At 37.3% G+C, this 26,650-nt stretch overlaps 1 protein-coding gene across 1 annotated transcript in view; it reads right to left on the reverse strand.

Annotated features, from left to right (window-relative positions):
• CNTN6 (contactin 6) overlaps positions 1-26,650 on the reverse strand; it is a 187,547-nt gene that overhangs the window by 54,725 nt on the left and 106,172 nt on the right. Inside the window, exons 9-10 of the mRNA XM_055557576.1 lie at positions 26,283-26,412; positions 23,983-24,133 (exon numbers count right to left, since the gene is read on the reverse strand). Of these exons, the coding sequence (XP_055413551.1) occupies positions 23,983-24,133; positions 26,283-26,412 (281 nt within the window). The remainder of the gene's footprint in view (positions 1-23,982; positions 24,134-26,282; positions 26,413-26,650) is intronic.

Below are 26,650 nucleotides of genomic sequence, written 5' to 3' on the forward strand. Positions count from 1 at the left end.
TCTATCACTGTTTCCACTGTTTCCCCATCTATTTATCACCAAGTGATAAGACCAGATGCCATGATCTTAGTTTTCTGAATGTTGAGCCTTAAGCCAACTTTTTCAGTCTCCTCTTTCACTCTCATCAAGGGGCTCTTTAGTTCTTCTTCACTTTCTGCCATAAGGCTGGTGTCATCTGTATATCCGTGGTTATTGATATTTCTCCTGGCAAACTTGATTCCAGCTTGTGCTTCATGCAGCCCAGTGTTTCTCATGATGTACTCTGCATATAATTTAAATAAGCAGGGTGTCAATTGCAGCCTTGATGTACTGCTTTCCCTATTTGGAACTAGTCTGTTGTTCCATGTCCAGTTCTAATTGTTGCTTCTTGATCTGCATACAGATTTCTCAGAAGGCAGGTAAGGTTGTGTGGTATTCCCATCTCTTGAAGAATTTTCCACAGTTTATTGTGATCTACACAGTCAAAGGCTTTGGCATAGTCAATAAAAGAGAAATAGATGTTTTTCTGGAACTCTTGCTTTTTCAATGATCCAGCAGATGTTGGAAATTTGATCCCTGGTTCCTCTGCCTTTTCTAAAACCAGCTTGAACATCTGGAAGTTCATGATTCATGTACTGTTGAAGCCTGGCTTGGAGAATTTTGAGCATTACTTTACTAGCATGTGAGATGAGTGCAATTGTGTGGTAGTTTGAGCACTCTTTGGCATTGCCTTTCTTTGGGACTGGGATAAAAACTGGCCTTTTCCAGTCCTGTGGCCACTGCTGTTTTCCAAACTTGCTGGCACATTGAGGGCAGCACTTTCACAGCATCATCTTTCAGGATTTGAAATAGCTCCACTGGAATTCTATCACCTCCACTAGCTTTGTTCGTAGTGATGCTTTCTAAGGCCCACTGACTTCACATTCCAGGATGTCTGGCTCTAGGTGACTGATCACACCGTGAGTATCTGGGTCATGAAGCTCTTTTTTGTACAGTTCTTCTGTGTATTCTTGCTACTTCTTCTTAATATCTTCTGCTTCTTTTAGGTCCACACAATTTCTGTCCTTTATTGAGACCATCTTTGCATGAAATGTTCCTTTGGTATCTCTAATTTTCTTGAAGAGATCTCTAGTCTTTCCCATTCTATTGGTTTCCTCTATTTCTTTGCATTGATCACTGAGGAAGGCTTTCTTATCTCTCCCTGCTATCCTTTGGAACTCTACATTCAAATGGATATATCTTTCCTTTTCTCCTTTGCTTTCACTTCTCTTCTTTTCTCAGCTATTTGTAAGATGTCCTCAGACAGCCTTTTTAATTTTTTGCATTCCTTTTTCTTGGGAATGGTCTTGATCCCTGTCTCCTGTATAATGTCATAAACCTCTGTCCAAAGTTCATCAGGCACTCTGTCTATCAGATCTAGTCCCTTAAATCTATTTCTCACTTCCACTGAATGTAACTCAGATGACCATTATATCTGCTACTGTGAGCAAGAATCCTTAGACTAAATGGAGTAGCTATGATAGTCAACAAAATACTCTGAAATGCAGTACTTGGATACAATCTCAAAGACGACAGAACTATCTCTATTCATTTCCAAGGCAAACGATTTAATATCATGGTAATCCAAATCTATGCCCCAACCAGTAATGCTGAAGAAGCTGGATTTGAATGGTTCTATGAAGTCCTACAAGACCTTCTAGAACTAACATGCCCAAAAGATGTCATTTTCATTATAGGGGACTGGAATGCAAAAGTAGGAAGTCAAGAAACACCTGGAGTAATAGGCAAATTTGGCCTTGGTGTACAGAATGAAGCAGGGCAAAGGCTAATAAAGTTTTGCCAAGAGAATGCACTGGTTATAGCAAACACCCTCTTCCAACAACACAAGAGAAAGCTCTACACATGGACTTCCAGATGGTCAACATCGAAATCAGATTGATTATATTCTTTGCAGCCAAAGATGAAGAAGCTCTATACAGTCAGCAAAAACAAGACCGGGGGTTGATTGTGGCTCAGATCATGAACACCTTATTGCCAAATTCAGACTGAAATTGAAGAAAGTAGGGAAAACCACTGGACCATTCAGGTATGACCTAGATCAAATCCCTTATGCTTATACAGTGGAAGTGACTGAATCTGAGCCATCATATTTAATATTTGTAGTACTGAGTCCAAGTTATTCAACTGTGCAAGTTGTCAGCTTTCTCATCTGTAACATGGGAATATTAATATTATCTGTGTCACTGAATCTTGAGGTGAAAATCAGGTAAACTGTTTAGCATGCTTAACAATATGCCCTGCACCTAGTTAGCCATCAGTAGGTCTATAATGAACTAATTTTTCATTCTTCTAAACAATGTAAGCACTTTTGCAATTCCATGAACAGGAACAGCAGGGAAAGGACCAAGTGTTCTGTCACAATTCAACAAAGAGACCTGAAAGGTGTACGATAGACTTTTTAAAAGGAGCCTAGTGACAGACTGTCCCCAGCATTTCACCAACTAAGACTCTACACTGAATTCATACCGCTTCATGTCTGTACTTGTAGAATCATTTTTTTTTCTGATCTGCAGTGTTCTCATTTTTATTTTGGGTACGGACATAGACTTCTTGTAAGCACTGGATTAATTAAGTGCTACCTATTAATCTTATTTTTTGCTGATACCAGTTTTGGTGTTTGCTTTCCTACATGACTCAGACCAGTGTTTTTGAATCTCATTTTGGTTCTTACTCCTGCCTGACATCTTAAAAAAAACCCCTTTCCTCTGACTGACTCAGTGGGATGGTTTGTGACTTTAAGAGATAATTATCAGTCCCTGAATTATCTTGCTTTTGGCATCACTAAGTTCTAATACTTAACTGATGGTGTATGTATGTTTCCTCCTTAACTCTTTCTCTGTGATCATTTCACAGTTCAGTGATAACACTGTTCCTCTCCAGTGTCTATTCTCAATTATCCACTTAATTAGAATAGTTCACCTGTTCACGCAATCAAATTGAAAAATTTCCCCCAAATTACCAAAGCTTAGTAGTCTATTTAGATGATTAAATCACAAATTAAGGCATTTACATTTAAAATGTTCTGTAATAATTAGAATTTAAAGACATTTACATGTATAGATGTATTATGATCATTCAACAATAGAATAATTAATAGTTATAATGTGTAATACCTCACATTATTCTTCTAATTGCATTAGGGCATTAATAAAAAGGTAGAAATTCAGAACTATAAGCTGTATCTGACAGTCAAATGACATTGGGGGATTTTATATTGGCATAGAAAAATAGAAAATGTAGAAAAACTGAGCCACCAACATTTGCAAACACTTTAAGGTTAACTGATAAATTGAAGACAGACTATATAGTGTGATAGAATGCCCAACATTTCAATCTTCCCACATCATGGGATGTTAGTAGCACAAAGGGAAAACAAAAGTAATAGATGCCTTAACTTGTTGCCTTCTACTTTTATATCCTTTGCTGTCTACTTTTGAGCTATTGTGAATAAAACATCAGGAACATAGACTATGATGTCACGTGAACACGTAGGAGTCTTTTACCTGGAACACGTGTCAAATGTTTTGTTATTCTAAGGAATTAGTGTAAAGACTAGTGTTGAATGTTTTTCCTCTTGCTTTCCCAAGCTGTATGAGATCAGTTCAATTCAGTTGCTCAGTCGTGTCCGACTCTTTGTGACCCCATGAATTGCAGCACGCCAGGCCTCCCTGTCCATCACCAACTCCCGGAGTTCACTCAGACTCACGTCCATCGAGTCAGTGATGCCATCCAGCCATCTCATCCTCTGTCGTCCCCTTCTCCTCCTGCCCCCAATCCCTCCCAGCATCAGAGTCTTTTCCAATGAGTCAGCTCTTCGCATGAGATGGCCAAAGTACTGGAGTTTCAGCTTTAGCATCAGTCTTTCCAAAGAATACCCAGGACTGATCTCCTTTAGAACGGACTGGTTGGATCTCCAGTCCAAGGGACTCTCAAGAGTCTTCTCCAACACAACAGTTTGAAACTTGTTCATTATAAACTTCATAAATACAATAGATATTAGCATTCACATCCAGTTTATCACTACATCAAATCTAAAGCATGCCCAATCTTTGATTTACCTACATATAGAAAAAACAGATCTATATTTTCTATGCATATGGTAGATACCATATGCATAGAAAATGAGGAAGTCTCTGCTTTTTTTGTTTAGTATTAACCATAGCCTATCACAAAATTTTAGGACACAGAAGACTAGTAATTGCTAAATTTCTTAAACTCAGAGAAATTAGGACATTGGGTAATTATAATTTCATATTGCTGAAACTAGAGCAATACTGCTATTTTTATAGTTAGATTATTAACTGGAGTATTGCTTCCAGTTCTGTCTAAAGATAATACTGTAGACCATGAAATTTTAATTGACTGTCTAATTTTACTGATATCTAGAAAATGTAAAATAGATTGGATTAAAATGAGATAAGAAGTAGAAAAGTATGTATAAATTTTGACTCTGCACAATTTAGGTTTTAGGTAAAATGTCCCACTGGAATCCATTTAAGATCAAATATTGATATTAGTTTTAATAATTTTAGCACCTGATTAGCATAGTTAAGGTGCAATATCTATGCTAATCTTACTGTCATTTAATAAGTTATCTTTTAAAAATTACTTATTTTAACAAGCTACAAAAAGTAATATACAAACAAGTAAATACCAATGCTTCCTCATTTAAATCAAAATAAAGGTTTTCTTTTTCATCTCTTTTATGTCAGTAACTTTGAACATCTCTAATGGTATTTATACACAGAAAATATGTCACACCTCTGTCCAAGATAAATTTAACGGTTTAATCAATGGATTATTAAAATGTATTTTATGATCCGTATAAAATCATCGGAGTAGTAAAAAACCCAACAGGTAACCTGAAAAAATAGATAAAAGGATGGAGACAGAATAAAAATGCAGTGCTATGTCCAAACAGAGATGATCAAATAAGCACAGAAAATAAAATCTAGTCTCTCTACTAAATGGCATAGATCATATTCTGTGAAGCACAATACACTTATTATTGTTAATTAATTCTAAACAAGGGAAAATACATACCAGAAAATTCAGCAAAATTTGTGGAAGGAATTCTTAAATATGTTATCATATCTTTTATTTTTTCTGCCTTTTAGGTAAGAGCACAAATATTCTTTTCAGTAAAGAGTTAAGTTCAAAAGAAAAAACAAATGTTCTCAATTTGCAGATATTTCTGTTTTTGTTTTTTTTTTTAATTAATTGCTTTACTTATTTTTGGTCACCCCACATGGCTTGTGGGATCTTAGTTACCCAGCCAGAGACTGAACCGGGGCCCTCAGCAGTGAGATCACAGAGTTCCCAAAAATCTTTCTTAGAGTACATCCTTTACAGACTTGCCAGATGAAAGCCTAGAGGTCTCTTCCCCAAGCATCTAGTAGAAGATTTGTACTCCATTGCTTCCTTTCCTGGTGGCTCAGTGGAAAGAATCTGCCTGCCATGCAAGAAATATGGATTCAATCCCTGATCTGGGAAGGTCCCCTGGAGAAGGAAATGGCAACCCACTCCAGTATCCTTGCCTGAAAAACCCCCATGGACAGAGGAACCTGTTGCATTAAAGTACATGGGGTCTCAAAGAATCAGACATGACTGAGGGCCTGAACAACTACCACAACCCCTTGTCTGAATCCGATTTATCTTCCCAAGCCTACTTTGATTTTCACTGTTTCAGACACAGCTTATGCATCTCCCCAGGGTCTCTTAGTGCCATTGGCTGCCAAAAGTCCAGATAATGCAACCTCACTGGCAAAGGGGCAGCCAGCACATAAATCCCATTTTTCTTTCCTTTCAAAAACTTTTTATCCCCAAGTAATTTCTGCATGGAGACAGTCTATGTAAGCCAGCTGATGCCAGCCTGCCTGTTGTGTATTTATGTGGGTTAAAGTGAGCCACTGGTCTGCATTGCTGCCTATATTTACTTGCTTCACTCTTACTTTTGTATCCTAGGGAATCTGAAGTAAAATATGTAAGTTTCTCTATCATACCCCTCCTCTTATTCACTACATTTCACAGTACTCTGTCTCACCAAATATTAAAGATTAGCAATTTTGTCCCAAATAAATAAAATGATATGAGGAATTCCATGGTAGTCTAGTGGTTAGAATTCTGCACTTCCACTTAAGGGGCACAGGTTCAGTTTGGTCTTTGCTCAGACAGAAACTAAGATATCTTATTTAAAAACTAAAAAATAAATAACTTACTTAGCCATTGCCAGGATGCAGGCCTTTGCATCTTGATTTCTACTGAATCATTATCTGAATCATTATGTTACCTTATATTTTGAATTTTCCTTTATTTAAAATTGAGAGAAAGATAGACTTCCTACATAGGAATCTACATCCTTCATCCTACCAACAAATGCCTAGTCTCCCTCATTATCAGCATTCTCCACCTGAGGGGAGATATAGTCACCCAAAGACCATAGTTTACCTTAGAGTTCACCCTTGGTGTTGTACATTCTGTTTGTTTAGAAGCATATATAATAACATGTATCCATTATTATAATGAGCTTTCCTGATGGCTCAGAATTAAAGAATCTGTCCGAAATGTAGGAGATATGGGTAGACGCAGGTTTAATCCTGGGTCAGGAAGATCCCCTGGAGAAGGAAATGGCAACGCACTCCAGTTTTCTTGCCAGGATAATTCCATGAACAGAAGAGCCTAGAGGGCTACAGTCTATGGGGTCGCAGAAGAATTGGACATGACTGAGCACCCATGCACACACATTATTATAATATCATACAGAATATTTCCACTGAACTAAAAATTCTTTGTATTCTACCTATTTTTTCCTTCCTCCACCTATTTGTTCATCCCTCCTTGGCAACCATGGATTTTTGTACTGTCTCCAAAGTTCTGCCTTTTCCAGAATGTCAAATAGTTATTATCACACAGTATATAAATTTTCAGATTGGCTTTCTCCCTAGGTAATATGTATTTAAGATCCTTCCATGTATTACCATGACTTGTTAGCGCATTTCTTTTTAACACTGAATAGTAAAGTAATGCTCAAAATTCTCCAAGCCAGGCTTCAGCAATACATGAACCATGAACTTCCAAATGTTCAAGCTGGTTTTAGAAAAGTCAGAGGAACCAGAGAGCAAATTGCCAATATCTGCTGGATCATCAAAAGAGCAAGAGAGTCCCAGAAAAAACATCTATTTCTGCTTTATTGACTATTCCAAAGCCTTTGACTGTGTGGATCACAATAAACTGTGGAAAATTCTTCAAAAGATGGGAATATCAGACCACCTGACCTGCCTCTTGAGAAACCTGTATGCAGGTCAGGAAGCAACAGTTAGAACTGGACATGGAACAACAGACTGGTTCCAAATAGGAAAAGGAGTACATCAAGGCTGTATACTGTCACTCTGCTTATTTAACTTATATGGGCAGAGTACATCATGAGAAATGCTGGGCTGGAAGAAGCACAAGCTGGAATCAAGATTGCTGGGAGAAATATCAATAACCTCAGATATGCAGATGACACCACCCTCATGGCAGAAAGTGAAGAGAAACTGGCAAAACTAATACAATTATGTAAAGTTTAAAAATAAAATAAAATTAATTAATAAAAAAATAAAATTAAATTTAAAAAAAGAAAGTGAAAGTGGAGAGTGAAAAAGTTGGCTTAAAGCTCAACATTCAGAAAATGAAGATCATGGCATCCGGTCCCATCACGTCATGGGAAATAGATGGGGAAACAGTGGAAACAGTGTCAGACTTTATTTTTTGGGGCTCCAAAATCACTGCAGATGGTGACTGCAGCCATGAAGTTAAAAGACGCTTACTCCTTGAAAGGAAAGTTATGACCAACCTAGATAGCATATTCAAAAGCAGAGACATTACTTTGCCAATAAAGGTCCATCTAGTCAAGGCTATGGTTTTTCCAGTGGTCATGTATGGATCTGAGAGTTGGACTGTGAAGAAAGCTGAGCACGAAGAATTGATGCTTTTGAACTGTGGTGTTGGAGAAGACTCTTGAGACTCCCTTGGACTGCAAGGAGATCCAACCAGTCCATTCTGAAGGAGATCAGCCCTGGGATTTCTTTGGAAGGACTGATGCTAAAGCTGAAACTCCAGTACTTTGGCCACCTCATGTGAAGAGTTGACTCATTGGAAAAGACTCTGATACTGGGAGGGATTTGGGGCAGGAGGAGAAGGGGACGACAGAGGATGAGATAGCTGGATGGCATCACTGACTCGATGGACGTGAGTCTGAGTGAACTCCAGGAGCTGGTGATGGACAGGGAGGCCTGGTGTGCTGCGATTCATGGGGTTGCAACGAGTCGGACATGACTTAGTGACTGAACTGAACTGAATATTCTATTGCCTGGATATGCAACAGTTTATTAGCCATTTTCTTACTTAAGAATATCTTGGTTGCTTCCAATTTGGGCAATTATGAATAAAGATGCTATAAATTATATAGTGTGCAGGATTTTGTGTGGACATATTTTCAAATCCTTTGAGTAAACGTTAAGGAGTACAATATCTGAGTTGTATAATAAGAGTAATTTTAATTTTATAAGAAACCGCCCAACTATCTTTCAAAGTGGCTGTACTATGTTGCATTCCCATCAACAGTGAACAACAGTTCCCATTCCTCCATATCCTTGCCAGCATTTGGTTTAGTGTCCCAGATTTTGGTCATTCTAATATGTGTTTAGTGTATCTTGTTTTAATTTATATTTTCCTGATGGCATATGCTATGGAACATCTTTTCAAATGTGTATCTACCATCTGTGTATCTTGTATGCTGAGGAGTATGTTAAGGTCTTTTGCCCATTTTATAATAGAGTTGCTTTCCTATCCTTGAGTTTAAAGAGTTCTTTGCAAATTTTAGATACAAATCTTTTATTAGATATATATTCTGAAAATATTTTTTCCCAGACTGTGGCTGGACTTATTATGTTGGCATTGTCTTTTACAGAACAGAAGCTTTTTTCCTTTTTTTATTTTAATGAAGTCCAAGTTATTATGTCTTTTCCTCATGGATCTGCCTTTGATATTATATCTAAAAAGTCATGGCCTTTCCCAAGGTCATCTAGATTTTCTCCTATGATATCTTCTAAGAATTTTACAGTTTTGTTTTCTACATTTAAGTCTGTGATTTATTCTGAGTTTTTTTTTTTTTCCTTTGTGAAGGGTATAAGGTCTGTGTCTAAATTTTTTTGCATGTGGTTGTCCAATTGCTTCAGCACCATTTGTTGAAAATAATATCTTTATTTTACTGCTTCTGCTCCTTTCTCATAATTTTCTTTCTAGACAAGCTTTCACTCTCTAAATAGATTGTAAAAGTAAGCTTTTTTTTAATTGAAGTATAATTGCTTTATAATGTTGTGTTAGTTAAAGCTAAGTTTTTTGCTTCAAGTGACACAGAGATTTTAAGACCATGACCTCTAAAATCAGCTTGGTTTTCCTTTGTGTTCTGACTCTCTCCTGTTGGCTTTGTTACTTTGGAAGCACTTGTTTTCTATGAAAATTTATATGTAAATGGGAATAACAGTAGTTATAACATCAGTTTGTTTTGTGAATTAAAATTTTTAAGTGCATTTTTTAAAATGCTGAGTTAGGCCTAGAAGATAATGACTACCACCAAATGGTAGCTGTTATTCTTTTTTTTGTATTTTTCAAGAAGTCCTAAAATTCATAGAAAGAAAAGTGAAAGTGAAGTCGCTCAGTCATGTCCTACTCTTTGGTGCCCCATGGACTACCAGGAGGATCCTACCAGGCTCCTTGGTCCAAGGGATTTTCCAGGCACGAGTACTGAAGTGGGTTGCCATTTCCTTCTCCAAGGGATCTTCCCCACCCAGGGATTGACCCAAGTCTCCCGCATTGCAGGCAGACACTTTACCCTCTGAGCCACCAGGGATGCATATATATATATATATGAGGGAGCAAATTTTAATCACTATTTAATATAGTTCCCATCATGAAACTGAAGTTTTAATAAAATACTTCATACAAAAATTAATTAGTATGTTAATATAGACCCTATTGAGGGGTTTCTAATTCTTTAGTTTATTTACAGAAAATACTGTGATAATATTCTTTGCATTTTATTAGTCTCTTTCCTATCTCCAGACAAGTATTAGTGTTTCTTTGATCTCTTGTATTGATTAACATCATATACAGTGTGTTTAAATTTATATGTAATGGAATGTGAGTAGAGCAGGAGAAGTAAACAAGTAAAAATAAAACAAGTAAAAATAAAAACCTACATGGCATGGCATCAGAATTGGTAGCATAAATAAATTAAATATATTTTTTTCAGAAAATACATTTTTCTCAGGTGCCTAGGGGAAAAACAGGTCATGCATGCCATTTAATTTTTTAACCACTCTTAGTGGACAAGAGGAATATATATTTTAAACAGATTAAATAGCTAAAGATATGTTTCTCATGAACTGATTAATCAAAGATGATTTAAGTGTCATTATAGAGTTAACTGAAAGCATTTAACTAGCCAAAAGATTGTTCAGAGGTGTTACCTAGGGAGATTAAAAATGAAATCAAACACATTTTAATTTGCATAGAAATAAAAACATCACTGCCACCAGTGTCTAAGTTTTTTAAAAAAATTCCTGATTTCTGTAGTTGCATTTTATGCCTAATGCATAATTACTGGTGTGAAGAGCCAAATGTTTCAAAGTTAAATGTTTGGTTCAATTGTTCTAAACTCCAAAGCGGAAATCAGGCATCATGTATTCAGACCTTAGAATTCAACAAAATGTGACTCTGTGTTTAATATACAGAAATGATGTAAGCAACAACTTTGCAGTGGCTCACAGACAACACAGATGCAGATTCAGGGTGACTGGATGTGATATAAATTAGGAGATGGCAGATAAGAGTCTTTGCTAAATAATGTAAGTATTTGCAGTCATGATGTGTCTTTATTTCGATGGCATGCCAAAGAGTGTGCTGCTAGGCTGATTCCCATAAAATGTGAAGGAAATGTGATTTAAAATTAACAAAATAGCATCAGATGGAAAGCTTAGCTAAATTAATCCAATGAAAGAGGCCTAAGAGGAATATTCAGCTGTTCAGTAGAAGGAGGGAAAGATAAAGAAAAGTGTCTCCATTTGCTGCAGTATTTTAGGATGCCTGAGAAAACATAGAAGGGAATTAATACAGATTCATATGCTAACATGCCTTCCAGCCCAAGCAAATCAAAAGAAAAGACAGGAAATTATAAAGTTGGCAAAGGACAAAAAAGTTGTGAAAATAGGACTTAAAAGAAATGTTTTGAAAAGGATGCTCCCCAAATAACTAGAGGAGAATGGATTGAAAGGACAATGGGAGAAAGAGCTGTGCAGAACAGAATGGAGGAGTTTGAACATTATGAGGACATTTTGGCTACACTTTCATTACACTTATGGTGATGAGCCTATTGTGTGATTTTCCTCGGGCTTTAAAATTTTGCAAATGTAAAGTTATATCTGCAGCCTACTTTGAGATAGATAGATGAGATTCCAACACAGCCAGATGAACTTAAACTAGTAAGTTTATTCCTGAGGTCCTTGGTTTCCCTCAGATATAAAAAGGCAGGGAATTGGGCTGAAATATTCATGATTATTACCTTTTTCATTCCAGCTTTATAATTCAGGGATTACAGAATATGTGTATCTGGGAAAGTCTTCCCCTCGCTATTTTAAACATGGGTAGTTTTGAAAGTGGTAGATGCTAGTGGGATTTCCAATTTTAGATCCACTTTGGCTACTGAATTATTGTATTCCTCAGAAACTTTACAAAACTACTAAGTTTACAAACTGACTGAGCAGGGGGAGGGTCAACTGGACGTGCTTCCTTGTCTGCTGACTCCAATTCCTTCTTAACTGTAACATAATTTCATGCCTAGATCAAGTCCTTTATGGAGCTTAGGAAGTTTATCCTTGTGTGTTGAATTTTCATATCCCTGACTATATGTCAACAAAAATTATAGTTCATGTTACTTTGAAAATCCAAGGGCTTCCTGGTGGTTCAGTGGTTAGGAATCCACCTGCCAATGCAGGGAACATGGTTTTTTTTTTTTTGTTTTTTTTTTTTTATTTATTTATTTATTTTTTAATTTTATTTTATTTTTAAACTTTACATAACTGTATTAGATTTGCCAAATATCAAAATGAATCCGCCACAGGTATACATGTGTTCCCCATCCTGAACCCTCCTCCCTCCTCCCTCCCCATTCCATCCCTCTGGGTCGTCCCAGTGCACCAGCCCCAAGCATCCAGTATCGTGCATCGAACCTGGACTGGCAACTCATTTCATACATGATATTTTACATGTTTCAATGCCATTCTCCCAAATCTTCCCACCCTCTCCCTCTCCCACAGAGTCCATAAGACTGTTCTATACATCAGTGTCTCTTTTAACAATAACCCTGTGTACGAGACAGCAAAAGGGAACATGGGTTTGATCCTTGGACTGGGAAGATCCCACAGTCCATGGGATAACTAAGCCCATGCATCACAGCTGGTGAGTCTACATCCTAAAGCCTGCACACCTTAACTACTAAAGCCTGTGTTTCTTAGTACCCATGTTCTGCAACAAGAGAAGCTACTGAAATGAGAAGCCCACGCACCATGACTAGAGAGTAGCTTCTGCTTGCTGCAACTAGAGAAAACACACGCACAGCAATGAAGACCTAGCTCAGCCCTAAATAAATAAATTAATATTTTTTTGAAAAGAAAAGAAAATACAGTCATTTGAACATATTGAATGCAGGATGCTAAGCCATTAAGTGCTAAGCCATTATATCTTTATAGATATAAAGATGGAATTTGTACATGTCACTGTCTTCAGAAGAGCTTTTGTCTAACTTGAAAAAAATGAGGAACAAATAACGTGTACAGTATGATAGCCTGCCTTTAGAGCCACAGATGGACACTATATTACATCAGAAAGCTAATTAAAAACCTACAGCATGGTGTTTAAGATTGCACATGGCTTTGCAATCAGAGCTTCCTGGAATGTTTTTCTATCATTTACTGTCTCTGTGACTGTGGACATGATGCCTAACTTCTCTAAACCTTAGTTTTAACCATCTAAAAAATATGAATAAATGATACCCCCCATAGGCATCATGTGAAAATTAAGTGGTATTGTATCTAATATCTCAACACATCGTCTGTCAATTGTAGGTAGGATATTACTGGATATTATTATTATAATTAGGTATGATAAGGCTCAGGTTCAACTATGGCAAGGGTAAATTGCTGACTGAATTGGTTAATTTAATCTGAGAAGGAATGAAACTGTATGTTATTAAGTATACTGAAGAATCCCTGGAATCCTCAAAGAACCTACTGTTGGATGACTCATAAAATAATTTGATTCTCTACTTAGAGAAATCATGGGTGAAACACATCCTGTATTGAGGAAGGAAAGTCTATATCTATATCTTCAAAATGGCATCAAGTATGAAGCTAACTATGGGTTACAACAGCCACACAGAAAATCTGCTCCTCCCACATTCCTCATCTAGGAAATTTTCCATCTACCTTTCAAGTGCCGGGTCAGTTACCTCTAACCTGCTGAGGCCTTTCTCTACTCCTGTGAGCTGCATTCGTGAGTCTCCACCCCATCCTGTCTGTAGTGACACACGCCCCACTGCACTGGAGCAGTTGACCTGCCTGCTTCCCTCATGAGACTCTGAACTCATTCAAATTTATAAACCTAGAAACTTTTACATGGCCTGTCAAATTGGTTTGCAACTGTGCTTATACATAAATGAGTAGCTTGACAAGTCACACTTGAGAATCAGATTTGTCAGTCTAAATCAGGAATTCTCCGACTCTGCTCTCAAGAGATCCAGGAGATTCTTAGGGCACTCCTTGGGTTGCTTGTGGCTGGAAAGTGGGGAGGGTGTTGAGGGGGCTCTGATTCTCTCTCCAGGACATTAGCCAGATTTGTTCAATTTTACCTGTTTTATTAAATGAGCTTGTGTGTAAATTTCATTTGGAAATTTTTTAAAATTCTATAGTGGAAATTTTTTTAAAAATAAAGGAAATAGGGAAATAGTGATTTTAAAAAATGCTCTGACAGCCTCATTCTTCATTTTGAAAATATTAATGTGACTAACTGCCATTTAATTAGTTTGTTTTTTCTTTCTTCAACTGGATCATAATTTCTACCAGGACAAAAATTCTGTTTCTATTTCTATTTATTTACTTTCCTTGGGCCCACTGGTATCTCTAAGAAGGTGTAGTTGTAACAAACAGCTTAACAAACCTGTCAAGCAACCATTTTCTTTACCTAAGGAGCATTATACTTTAAGCCTATCAAGTCAGCACTTCTTTCTTCCAAAGTCAAACCAAGAACAAAAGGTGATTTGTATACATTGTACTAATAACTGACCTATTCTGTCTTTAAAATTATTGCTGCTGAATATTTATGAAAACTTTGGAAGTTATAAACATCACTCAGAAATTAGAAGCTAGCACATAAGTAAGTTGACATCATTTGAAGGCTAATTGTATTCATATTTTCAAATGAATGAGCTGAGCATTGAGATAAGATGAGGAGCTGAGCATGTTGGTATAGAAAGCAGAGTTCTTAGAGGAAAGAAAAATGAAACAAAATTTTTATTTTTTAAATGATTTGTTTGCACCAAAGCAGATTTTCTCGTGCTGCTATTGAACAGTCTCAGCTTTACTTGGGAACAGAGTGAATTTGCAAAAATGCAGATTGCTCAACCCTGCTTCATGCCTATGGACTCAAAATCTTGAATGCAACCCTGGGATTCTGCATTTTTCCACAACGTTCTTGGTGCATAATCATGCATGATCTTGAAATCTTAGGCACAATAATCTTATGCATGATAGTGAAAGCTACTGATCTAGCCTATGAATTCATAGCAACTCTACAACAAAGCTTATACGCATATTCAGTGATAGCTTCTCGTACAAGCATTTATAGGATGCTATTTATTTCTGGAACTTCTTTGCCATATTTACTCTTGGCTTAAATCCGCATGATGTTATTACCCATCGTTAAAACATTTTAAATAGGAAACTAAAGCAACGGTAGTCTAAGCAAGACAGTAGTGTAAAATAAAACAGTGCATACCCAGCTGGACAGGTTGGGTTTAAAGGCAGACTTTACATCTTTAATGAACTGGAGCTTTTTCAGACCATGGCAGGCAGGTGGTTCTATAAGCATTGTGCTAAAGGGTCAGTGCTCCAGGCCAGTGGAGGCCAGTGGTGATGAAGGAAAGAGGACTGGATGGCAAGAGGGAAAAAATAGGGCAAGAGTGACAAGGGTACACATAGGATTTTAGCTTGTTACATCTTTGCGTGAGATAGGCAAGAATATCAGATGGCTTTTGACATCTTCAGCATGTATTCCCTTGGAAAGGCTCACCTTAACAAGGCTCTCAGGAGTTGAGTATGAACAATTTAAAATTTTATTACAAAGAAGCACACAGAAGGGAGATTGTAATAAGCCTGGCATTATGCAGACTGTCATTCTTCCTTAAACATGGGAACATATGGTTCATTTGCCTATTTGATACTCATGTTACCTGATGTACTAAGCAGTATTACATTAAGTAGTTGATGATACAAAATAAAATTAGATTTGTTTGCTTGTTCCATTCGGAAGCTCTGCAAGGAGTAAGGGATAGGAAAGCCTACTTACCAGTTGCTGCATTTTGGCTAAAGTTGTATTTTAAAAAGTGTGCATGGAGGGGGTATTTTAAGAATGAACCATTGGGAATAAAAGTTTAAAAGAAAGGAGAAATAATGGTGCTTTAGAAAGCAGTTACTGAAAGATACATGCATACAATGTGCTCAGTCACTCAGCCACTTCCAACTCTTTATCATCCCATGGGCTGTAGCCTGCCAGGCTTCTCTGTCCATGGAATTTTCCAGACATGAATACTGGAGTAGGTAGCCATTCCTTTTTCCAAGGAATCTTCCTCACCCAGGGATCAAACCCTTGCATCTCCTACATAGGCAGACAAATTTTTAACAATGTGTCACTGGAGAAGATAGAAAAGGGTCAAAAAGGGAGGGTGCATCATATAAGTGGCTTCCGTACAATCAGGCAGGCAGACTCTCACAGGCTGATTTACAAGATGCTTGTGACAAGACTCCAGGGAGAAAGTGGAGTGATGACTAAGTGTTGGGCAACAGGTTCTGCCAGTGTTTGTAACTCTGGAACTTTGTCCTTCCTGGTGGCTTAGCAAGAAAAAGAATGGAAACAGACTCACTTTTAATTCTGTTCCTTTTCTATGTCACTATGCTAAGGACTTTCAAATAGGTTTTCCCAAGGGCACCTTTTTATCCATGAAGAGAAGAAAGATCAAGTGACTTGCTCAATAATGATCAATTCTCTCTTGGCACAGAGAATGTCATCTCATCCTTCTTCTTCCTCATCTCCTTTCTCTCATTTCTGCTTCCCCTCTCTACTCCTTCCTTGACCTCTTTCAGCTCTCCTCAGACTCCTAAAAATCTCTATTGTGTCTAGGAAAGAGGTCTTAGGAGTTGAAGTGTCATGCAGATGGAAATGGAGTGGGCCTACCAGATTGCAGCAAAACTATTGAATAAGCATCAGTACTAGATTCCATACCAACTTATGGGTTCATAACTTGTCATGGGATGCAGGCATTTTGTGAAATGCTCAGAGCCATGAAGCTTTTAATGGTGTCATTACTGTAGGAGAAATCACAAAATCCATGATCTCATAAGATCTTTTTGAAGTATGTGTGTGTGTGTGCGCATGTGTGTGTGTGTATATATACACACACACGCACATATGTATCTGAGTGGAAAGAGGTCATGGAATTGGTTCCAAAAGGTCCAACGGTCCTCTTGTTTTAAGTCTACGGACTATGACCACATCCTGAAACCAGTTGTTTGGGGGTGGGGACAGAATCTCTAAGTCTGAATGAATTTGATTCCCTGTGAATTTCAAAGTGTCCTTTGTATTCAGCTTTTTGAGATTATCAGGGTAAAACTAGTACAAACATAACTGTATACTCTGTGGCTGAAGGTATATTCAGATACACCTTAGAAATGTATCTGAATATGAAAAAAAACTGCTTTGTTTTTTTGAAAAATATGGAAAGCATGTATACTGACTGGCTTATGGACAGGCTTAAAATAATATTTTCATTATTAATGGCAATTTAACATATAGCTGGATTTTACTTTACTTCATCTTATGAAATGAGAGAGAAATATGGTAGATGTTTTTAGGAAAATGAAGAAGCAGGATGGTGTGTTACTTATTAATTCAATTATTATTCTTGTGATAATAGGAGAAAAAATCAGTCCATCTCTTTGTTTTTGTTGTTCAGAGAGTGTATATCCACTCTGACAAAATCTCAGGTGATTTAGGCATCTTTTTGTATGCTGCCTGTCAAGAGAACAACTTCGAGCTGTTGGTCCAGAAAGTTCACATTTCCTATGTCTTCTATTAAATTCAAGAGGTGATCCCTGCACAGGTAGCCAGCAGTCACTGGGGATAAGGAGATAAATCTAGGCCTTTGATTTCTGTCAGTTCACTTGCTAAGTGGATCCACAAGGCAAAAAAGAAGTGATTAATCAAACTTAGCAGATGTGGAATTGATTCCCTCAGTTGCCTCAGAATGCCTTGCAGAGATAAGCTTCATCTGTATTCATCTTGACTTTCTGTGGTGAAGTCTTTGGTTTTTCCCTTGGCTGGTGGAGGTAAGAATGTGTAACTTGGATTTGCATAAAGGTTGGAACAACAGCAATACATGCAGCTAATGGTAACAGAGTATAGACAGATCATCCATCCTTTTCACTCATTCTGTGTCATTTGAGTCACACAGCTCCAAGAGTGAGACAACTATTATTTTCTCCAATTTTTTTTTAATGAATTAACTGAGGACCAGTTAAATTAAAGGACATACTAGAATTATCAGCTAAGTGAGAACTAGAGTTCAGAACAGAAATTGGATCTTCTGACTCCAAATAATTGAAAAGGAAAACACTTTCTTAAGGAGGGATATTATGCATCATGTAGTCGGCTACTTAAAACTTATCCACAGCACCTAGCATAGAATTTGAGGTATAATTGTTGCTCATTAAATACTTACAGAATGAATGAATGAACACATTTTGGACCTATTAATTATTAAATACATTTTTGGTTTAACTGTAAAACATCTCTTAATTCAGGTAGACACAAAATAAAGTGAATTTTAGCTTTCATTCATTCAGTAAAGTAGAAAATACGCATTGGACATCTGTTGTGTTCCAGGTTTGTGCTGGGTGCTAGGTCCATAATGGTGAGTTAATGAATGGGGCCTAGTACTCAGTGATGCTTAAGTCTAGATACCGGGGACCTCTATAATCTCTGAATCCATCTAAGTAGGTCACTTTAGTTAATTTGACAACTCACAGCAATCACCATGTTTGGCACAATCATTCAGTCACCTGAACAAATTAGCAAAGCATGTACAAAATTTTGAGTATGATAGAATCTGCAATTTCGACCTTCCAGGTTAGTATTTTGCATTGATTTCTAAAATATAAAAATCTCTATTCTGGCAGTCACTATGTGGGTAGCATGTCAAGTATTTCTGTTAGTTTTTTTTTTTTAATTATTTCATTTTAAATAAATACAAGAACAGTGACCTTAATTTAAAAAAAAAAAGTAAGCTAGTGATTTTACCCAAGGCCAAGCCCCTTATCAATGATAGAACTGGAATCCTATTTTCTGATTCCCAGCAAGGGCTCTTAATAATACACTCATTTCTTGCTGAGGAATATACCATTGCTTCTCTTCAATTTCAATGCTGTTTCTAAATGATTGGTAGCTCCAGAAAGAATGAAGTAGATCGAGTATGACTATACATTTCTAGCAGGAAATCAGGCAGCCTTAGGGTTCTGCCTATTTTTAGTTGGAAGAAAACTTTTCTTCTCTGACAGCTAGCCATAAATAGAGACACTGTTAAAGATGGAACTCTTAAAATAGTCAAGACTTCAAATGTGACACATAGGCCAATAAGAAATACAAACCATATTCAGAAATGTTGCTTGATCTGAATTATCAACACATGAAATTCAGTAAAAATCGTGTGACAGTAGGCTTCAAAAAATAAAGAGTTTGAGTGTGTTCTCCATTATTTGTAGAAAGGAAAAGTTCTGGAAACAGAGAAGGCAGATTGGGCATCAGGTCTAAGCTTTACATTAGCTGTAAGCTGTATGCTGTTTTGATTCATGTAATACTGGAAGAAATTTTCAAGAAATATATATTGCCACCATTTTCTTTTAAAGTAAGCCACAGAGTAAGGTTACTTTGGATAGATTTCTTTAGAATCCTTTCAATCATCTCTAGATAGATAGCTACACTTTATTGGAAGCAAGTATAGTGACAATGAAATTTCAAAGTAGACAGAATGGTATAGAAGTTTTAAAACAGAGACTAAAAACATGCATTTCCCCATATAGGTATTTCCAAGGTCAAGACCTAAAAACTGTTCCTACTTGAAGTCATTTAAACTGTTTTCTAGATCTGACTCTTTTAATCTTCCTGTGTATACAGTATATTGTGCTTTAACAGAAGTATGAAAGGATAGAAATTATGTATATTATTTAGATATAATATTCAAGCTGATGTGGCATTAAAAAAGTGTGTACTAAGATTCATTATTCTGTATTTGAGTTTGTGATCTGGTCCCATAAAATTTGGAAAATGGACTAGGTCTCTATCTCCTAGTGTAATTAATTTCATTAGGTTTGGAAATTATGGCTAACCCTGTGGTACACACATATTAATATATACACACACGTGTGAGCACACTTAATGTTCAAATGTATACACAGACTATAAGTCAAATAACTTTTATTCATATATTACAAATGTTATAAGAAATAGTGTGTGGCATTAGATACTCTTTTAATATTCTCCTCACCAAAGTATTCTTGCAATGTGGTAGCTATTTACAAGCTGAATGCAGTTACTTTGCTAAGACCCGGGATTTGTCCTGGCATCGCTGATGTGAGAAGGGGAAAAGATCATGGGGAAAAGATTCAGTTACCTTCTAATGGCTCAGATCAAACCTATAGAAGAAAAAATCAAGCTTAGACCTGAATGGGCTTGAAGAGACCACTTTGCTCTCTGTTGTCTTTTAGGAAGATGCGATGCTTCTAATCCATTTTACATATAGAAGCCTAACAAGGACATGTGACTTACTCCAAATTATGGTACAATTAGGACTGAGTAGAGGCTGAGCTATGTCTTCATTGTACCATACCACCTCTACAGTAGTAAATAGTTAATGCCCTTTCCTTCCTCCTCCTTTCTTTCCTCTCTTCCTTCTTTCCTTTTTTTTTTTTAATATTTTTCTATTGGAATATAATTGCTTTCCTGTGTTGTGTTAGTTTCTGCTGTACAGCAGTATGAATGTGAATCAGCCATAAGTAAACATATATCCCCTCCCTCTTGAACCTCCCTCCCACCCCCACATTCCACCCGAACTAGGCTCCCTGTGCTATGCAGCAGCTTTCCACTGCTTGCCTGTTTTACACACGGTAGCGTTATCTATGCCACTGCTACTCTCTGAATCCATCCCGCCTCTGCTTCCCCTGCAGTGTCCACAGTCCATTCTCTATGTCTGCATCTCCCTTTCTTCCCTGGAAGTTGCTTCATCTGTACCATCTGTACCAATTTTTTTTATAGATTCCGCATGTATACATTAATATATGATGTTCGTTTTTCTTTTTCTGACTTCATTCTAGTTTTACCCGCAGCCTGTTTGAAAATTCCCATGATAAGACTACAGAAAGGCCATGAAGTCAACACCAATAGAAGCATAGGTGCTGCATTTCTCAATAAGCTACATGAAGTCTTGGTCTTAATGAAACCAGTCTTCTCAGAAGACAATAGAAGCAAGGACAGGATAGGAAGCCTGCAGAGACACAGTATCTCACAGAGCTGGCTGTGTGTGACCTTTGCAAAATACTGCTTAAGGTCATCTATACCTGTCAGAGATACACATCTGTAATTATTGTACTCTACTGGGGCTTGATTTTTTTCAACTTTTTAGGATGTATATTCAGAAGATAATTTTGTTTGTTTTCTTTTGTTGAAATGTAATGAAATTCTAAAGCAGCGAGTGATTAGAATCATGAAAGATGGGTCTGTACATAAAAATCACATGGACCATTCTTTTAATCCCAGTGAGACAAGAATGAATCTGACGTAACTATTAGTAACTGTTCTGGGGCCAAAAAGCTCCCAAATTCATCCTCTATACAAATAAAACATAAATCTGAAAAGCTGTTTTAAAAAGTAGTTTCCCTTGTACCCTACAAAGCTTTCTCTCTCTCTCATTTTCTTACCTTCATCCAAATCTTCTCCACCCTCCCCCCCAACCCCTCCCCGGCCTTTTTTTTTCTCTTCCCAACACACTTACTTGCATTCAGATCTTTAAAGGTTATGGAGGGTAAACAGTAGTCATTCTTGCTCTTTAGGTGAAAACTTACAGTCACTTTAGTAAATGAAGCAGAGCTAATCAATTTATCCCAATGCTCAGTACAGAGCCTGTGTGTGAGGCTATGGGATTCTCTTGAGTTTTCCTGTTCTATAGCAGTGCATTTAAACCTTGATTAGGATTGAGGAGTCAAAGAGAAAACATTTAAAGAGGATGCACATCCAGATCTGTTGGGAGTGCTTGTAGCAGTCTCCCAAGTAGTCTAGAAGGGAAGGAGACCAATTGGGGCAGGCACCAGCTTTCCTTTCATCTTTTACACCTTTCTTTTGATAGCATCTGTTCTTATGTGTTGAGGCATTTCCTCTCAGAATAGCCATTCTGTGAAGCTGGTAATGCCTCACATATTCATCCTTTTGGAAACATTCATTCATTCTGCAGATATTTACTGAGTTTAGGTTCTATGCCAAGGCACAGGGCATACAAGAATAAATTTGACAGGATCCCTATCCTGAGAAAATCTTCAGTTCTGGGCTACAGAGTCCCTGGGAGACAGAAGAGGAAAAGAAAGATTGCCTTCCAAAGAGCTTTCTCCTTCTTATCAGAAGAGAGTGTGCAAGGCTTCAGTGAGAGATATAACAGTGAGAGCATTCTACACAATCAACACTGCTTATTTGCTTGTTTTAACCAAAGAGGAGAGTGAAAAAGTTGGCTTAAAGCTCAGCATTCAGAAAACGAAGATCATGGCATCTGGTCCCATCACTTCATGGGAAACAGATGGGGAAACAGTGGAAACAGTGTCAGACTTTATTTTGGGGGGCTCCAAAATCATTGCAGAAGGTGACTGCAGCCATGAAATTGAAAGATGCTTATTTCTTGGAAGGAAAGTTATGACCAACCTAGACAGCATATTAAAAAGCGGAAACATTACTTTGCCAACAAAGGTCCATCTAGTCAAGGCTATGGTTTTTTCAGTGGTCATGTATGGATATGAGAGTTGGACTGTGAAGAAAGGTGAGTGCTGAAGAATTGATGCTTTTGAACTGTGGTGTTGGAGAAGACTCTTGAGAATCCCTTGGACTGCAAGGAGATCCAACCAGTCCATCCTAAAGGAGATCAGTCCTGGGTATTCATGGGAAGGACTGATGCTGAAGCTGAAACTCCAATACTTTGGCCACCTCATGCGAAGAGTTGACTCATTGGAAAAGACCCTGATGCTGGGAGGGATTTGGGGCAGGAGGAGAAGGGGATGACAGAGGATGAGATGGCTGGATGGCATCACCGACTCAATGGACATGAGTCTGAGTGAACTCCGGGAGTTGGTGATGGACAGGGAGGCCTGGCGTGCTGCAATTCGTGGGTTCGCAAAGAGTCGGATACAACTGAGTGACTGAACTGGACCGAACCTACTTTTCTCTCTTCCTGACCACAAATGCAGTCTGAGATCAGAAATGACAAAACAGTGTTCTTTTGACCAACCCATGGATGTTTTTTCTGGCCCAGAAGTTTCAATGCCAAAATTTAGATTTCTAGCTTTTTCTGAAATGTTAAAAGTTCTACCCATAAAACAACATTTGACTGAATTCAGATTTGTGACTATACCTTTTAGGTGTAGAACTCACTCTCCACTCCTTCACAGGCTTTTGAGATTGACAGATGGCCATTTTTTGGCACGACAATTGAGCTGTCTTTTCTTTTACCTGGCATATCTTGTTATTTATGTTACCTGCCCGGTATGTATATGAGTTTGTGGCACATATGATGCTGAAGAAGTTCCCATGAAACCATTTTCATACCATCAGCACCATGGCAATTAGCAATTCATAGTAGCACCGTATTGTGTATCTGACCACATAGAAACACATGTGGGTCCTTAAATTAGAGTTGGAACTTTAGTCAAATCAACTCTGAATATACAAGGTTCTACAGCACAATAGAATGAAATGTGTTACAAGTAGAGAAAAACACCTGTTTTGTGCTGTCAAAACTTTTCCAGAGAACTTGCCAGTGCTGATCTGGGATTTCTCAATCACATCCATAATAGGAGGAAACCTCTCTTCTTTCTCTACGGGAACCTCTCTACATTTTTTTTCATGTGGTGAATTCATTTTGTCATGGAGTGAACACCTGTGTGACTACTTAAAAACCACAACACCAGGTGTGTGAGTATGAATGTCTCTCTCCTTTGTGTAATGCTCTTCTCACTGATTTCTCAGCAGGCTGGGTCAGGAAAAAGGCTTCAAAGTGAATATAGAAAAAGGTCTTAAAGGATTTCTTAAAATATATCTATTACAAGCACAGGCACTGAAAATATTGCAATCAAATTATACAAACAGTTCATAGTCTTGTAAATTCCTTTTGTTTATACCATCATGTGAAAATGTTCGGATCTCCAGATACACACTTGCAAGCTTACTCTAAGAGAGAGAATTTCAGAAAACCTAGTAAACCCTAAAATCTGGAAGATATTATATTACAAAATATTTAAAATATTAAAACAAAGGAGATTTGTTTACCTTTTGCTTTGTCTCAGGCTCTCTATTCCTCTTTTCCAGGAAATAGTGGCCCTGGGGAAAGCATTTGGTTTGCATTCGATCACAATATCCCCACCAACTTGAACAACTGAATACTTTTTAAGGGGATTTTTAGAGAAATCAGGAGCTGAGGCTAAAAACAAAATCACAGAATTATTCAATTACTCATCTAATCAATATGTTGTAACCGAAGAACTGATGCAGTATCCTAGATAGAACCTAATATCTATAAAATAAAAACTCTTTTTGAAGCTACTTCGCTCAAGGTGTTTTGGAGCTAATTGTGGACTTGGCATTTTGGAGTCACTGTTTCCATTTGTAAAATGAAGATGGCAATAGATATTATCTCAGTCAGTTAGTCTGGGTCTTGAACGAGGTAGCATTCAGTAAAGAAGGTTAAGTACCAACTGGCACAAATTATTTGCTCAGTAAATGTAGATTATTTTTGTTTTGGTAATGGTCATTGAGATAAAAAAGCAAGCTAGAGTTAGGGAGGAAGCAAGTTACAAAAGGTCACATTTTTTATTGCATTTATAATAAAGAAGGTGAAGACGGTTTCACGAAAGAGAGCGCACACAATGAAATACCTTTTAAATAAATCAAAAGCAGTATATTATTATTTCAGATTTCTTTAGGCATACCATTAACTGGAAAAATGGAAATAGTCTGCCTTCAGTTGAAGCAGGCAGGCTGAGTAGAAACTTTAACAACAACAGAGAAAAAAAAAAAAAAAAAACAGTCTGTCAGTTTCAACTCTGTCCTCACTAGATAAATCTTGAACAAATACCAGTTCATAAGGGTAATAAATAATTAGACTGCCTAGGGATGCATCCAAGTCTTCCTAGCTGCCTGCCTGTGGGAACCTACATGTCCAGTTCTCATTCCTAGCGTAAAGTCTATATGAATTTCTTTCAGATATACCATGTTGTCTTGTATGGCTTCTCTGCCCTTCCACTGACCTATACATGCTTTTTATTCTGAAACATGTTTAAAGAGAAGGTCTTCAATTTAGGTTATATCAGCTGATAGCACCTACTCAATTCTTGACTGTAATAATCACGATATTTTAAAATTTAGTGCTTTTTTTCCCCTCTGTAGAACTATAGGTTCTATAAAGATCACTTTGATATTGATAGTTCTGTTTTCAGGGTTTAATACACAATAAGTATTCAATAAATGATGATTGAATGAAGAAACAAATGAATCAATGTCCATCACCCACAGACTTATGAAACTTTGCTGTTTTACTCGATTCTTCCTCTCATCTCCTGTGTTTATACTGTTAAGGAAATCTCAGGGTGAAAGACATCACTGAGTCATTTATGGTGACACTCCACCAGCTGACTGTCCCAGAATATCATCCTCAAACTGCTCTGTCTCAACATTTCCCACTATAGGGGCTTATTTCCCAGCTTCCCTTGAGGTCTGAGTGGTCACGTGACAGGGTTCTAGCTAATTACATAAAAGAAGTTTGATGTAAGGATGCAGGGAAATTTTGCTTTTCTAATGATAGGGGCTGTCCCGACTCTCTTCTTTGGGTTTCAGTATGGACTTGATTTCTGTAGCTACAGCACTCATCCTGGATCCAGGAGGCTACAACCATGAGGAAAAAGTTTAAAGATCATCAAGTCACATTGCTCTTGCTCAGCTACCCACCCACCTCCCAACCCCCCACGAAGTTCTTGTGCATGTGTGTGTGCTAAGTCGCTTCAGTCATGTCCAACCCTTTGGGACCCCATGGACTGTAGCCTGCCAGGCTTCTCTGTCTATAGGATTCTTCAGGCAAGAAGAATCCCAATACTGGAGGGGGTTGCCATGCAATCCTCTAGGGGCTCCTCCTGACCCTTGGATTGAACCCGCATTGGCAGAGAGATTCTTTAACACTAAGCCACCTAGAAAGGCTGAAGTTCTTGTTGAAATAAAATACATCCTTGTTTAAGTCTGTAAATTGAGATTTTCTTTTCTTATTTGTAGCTGAAAACATTTCTAATAGATGCTTTTTTAATTGTATTCAAAATCTCATGCTGGGATCAACTTTGGGGGAGCCACCTCTGGTTTGGTTTCACCCAATAGTGGGTTCCTCCAAGCCCTAATGTGTTCCACATCACCCAAAGCCAAGTAATAATTCTCACTTTGCATATTTTAGAAGCTAATTTAGACATTTCTCATTATTTCAAGGAAAAGCAATTTCTAATTTACAGAAAAATTGGATTCATATTACACATAATCATAACTTGCTAAAATGTCAGTTTGAATTTTTTGGCTATAAATGAATGACTTACCTAATACTCTCAATTCTGCATTTGCATAAATTATCTGATATTTGTTTTCTGCAGCACATTGGTAGATACCAGAATCTGACACATTCAACATAGTTATGATGAGTGTCCCATTTTCTATTTGAATTCTTTCCTAATAAAAGAAAAATCACATAAAGATGCTAGTGTGTTAATGTAAGCATGCTCTTAACATTTGTGCATATCTATGAGCTGTTGGGGTATGAGACCTGTTGCTTATGAAAATGAAATTAATATACTTCAAGATTCCGGGCAGTCTTCTGGACTTTAAAAAACAATGGAAATGTTCTTAACATAATTTTAGTGGTTAGTTTATTTTATGTTACCTCATTTCTTTAAAAATTGGCGTTGTT

The sequence above is a fragment of the Bubalus kerabau genome, chromosome 20 (assembly GCF_029407905.1).
Source record: "Bubalus kerabau isolate K-KA32 ecotype Philippines breed swamp buffalo chromosome 20, PCC_UOA_SB_1v2, whole genome shotgun sequence".
Lineage (NCBI taxonomy): Eukaryota > Metazoa > Chordata > Mammalia > Artiodactyla > Bovidae > Bubalus > Bubalus kerabau.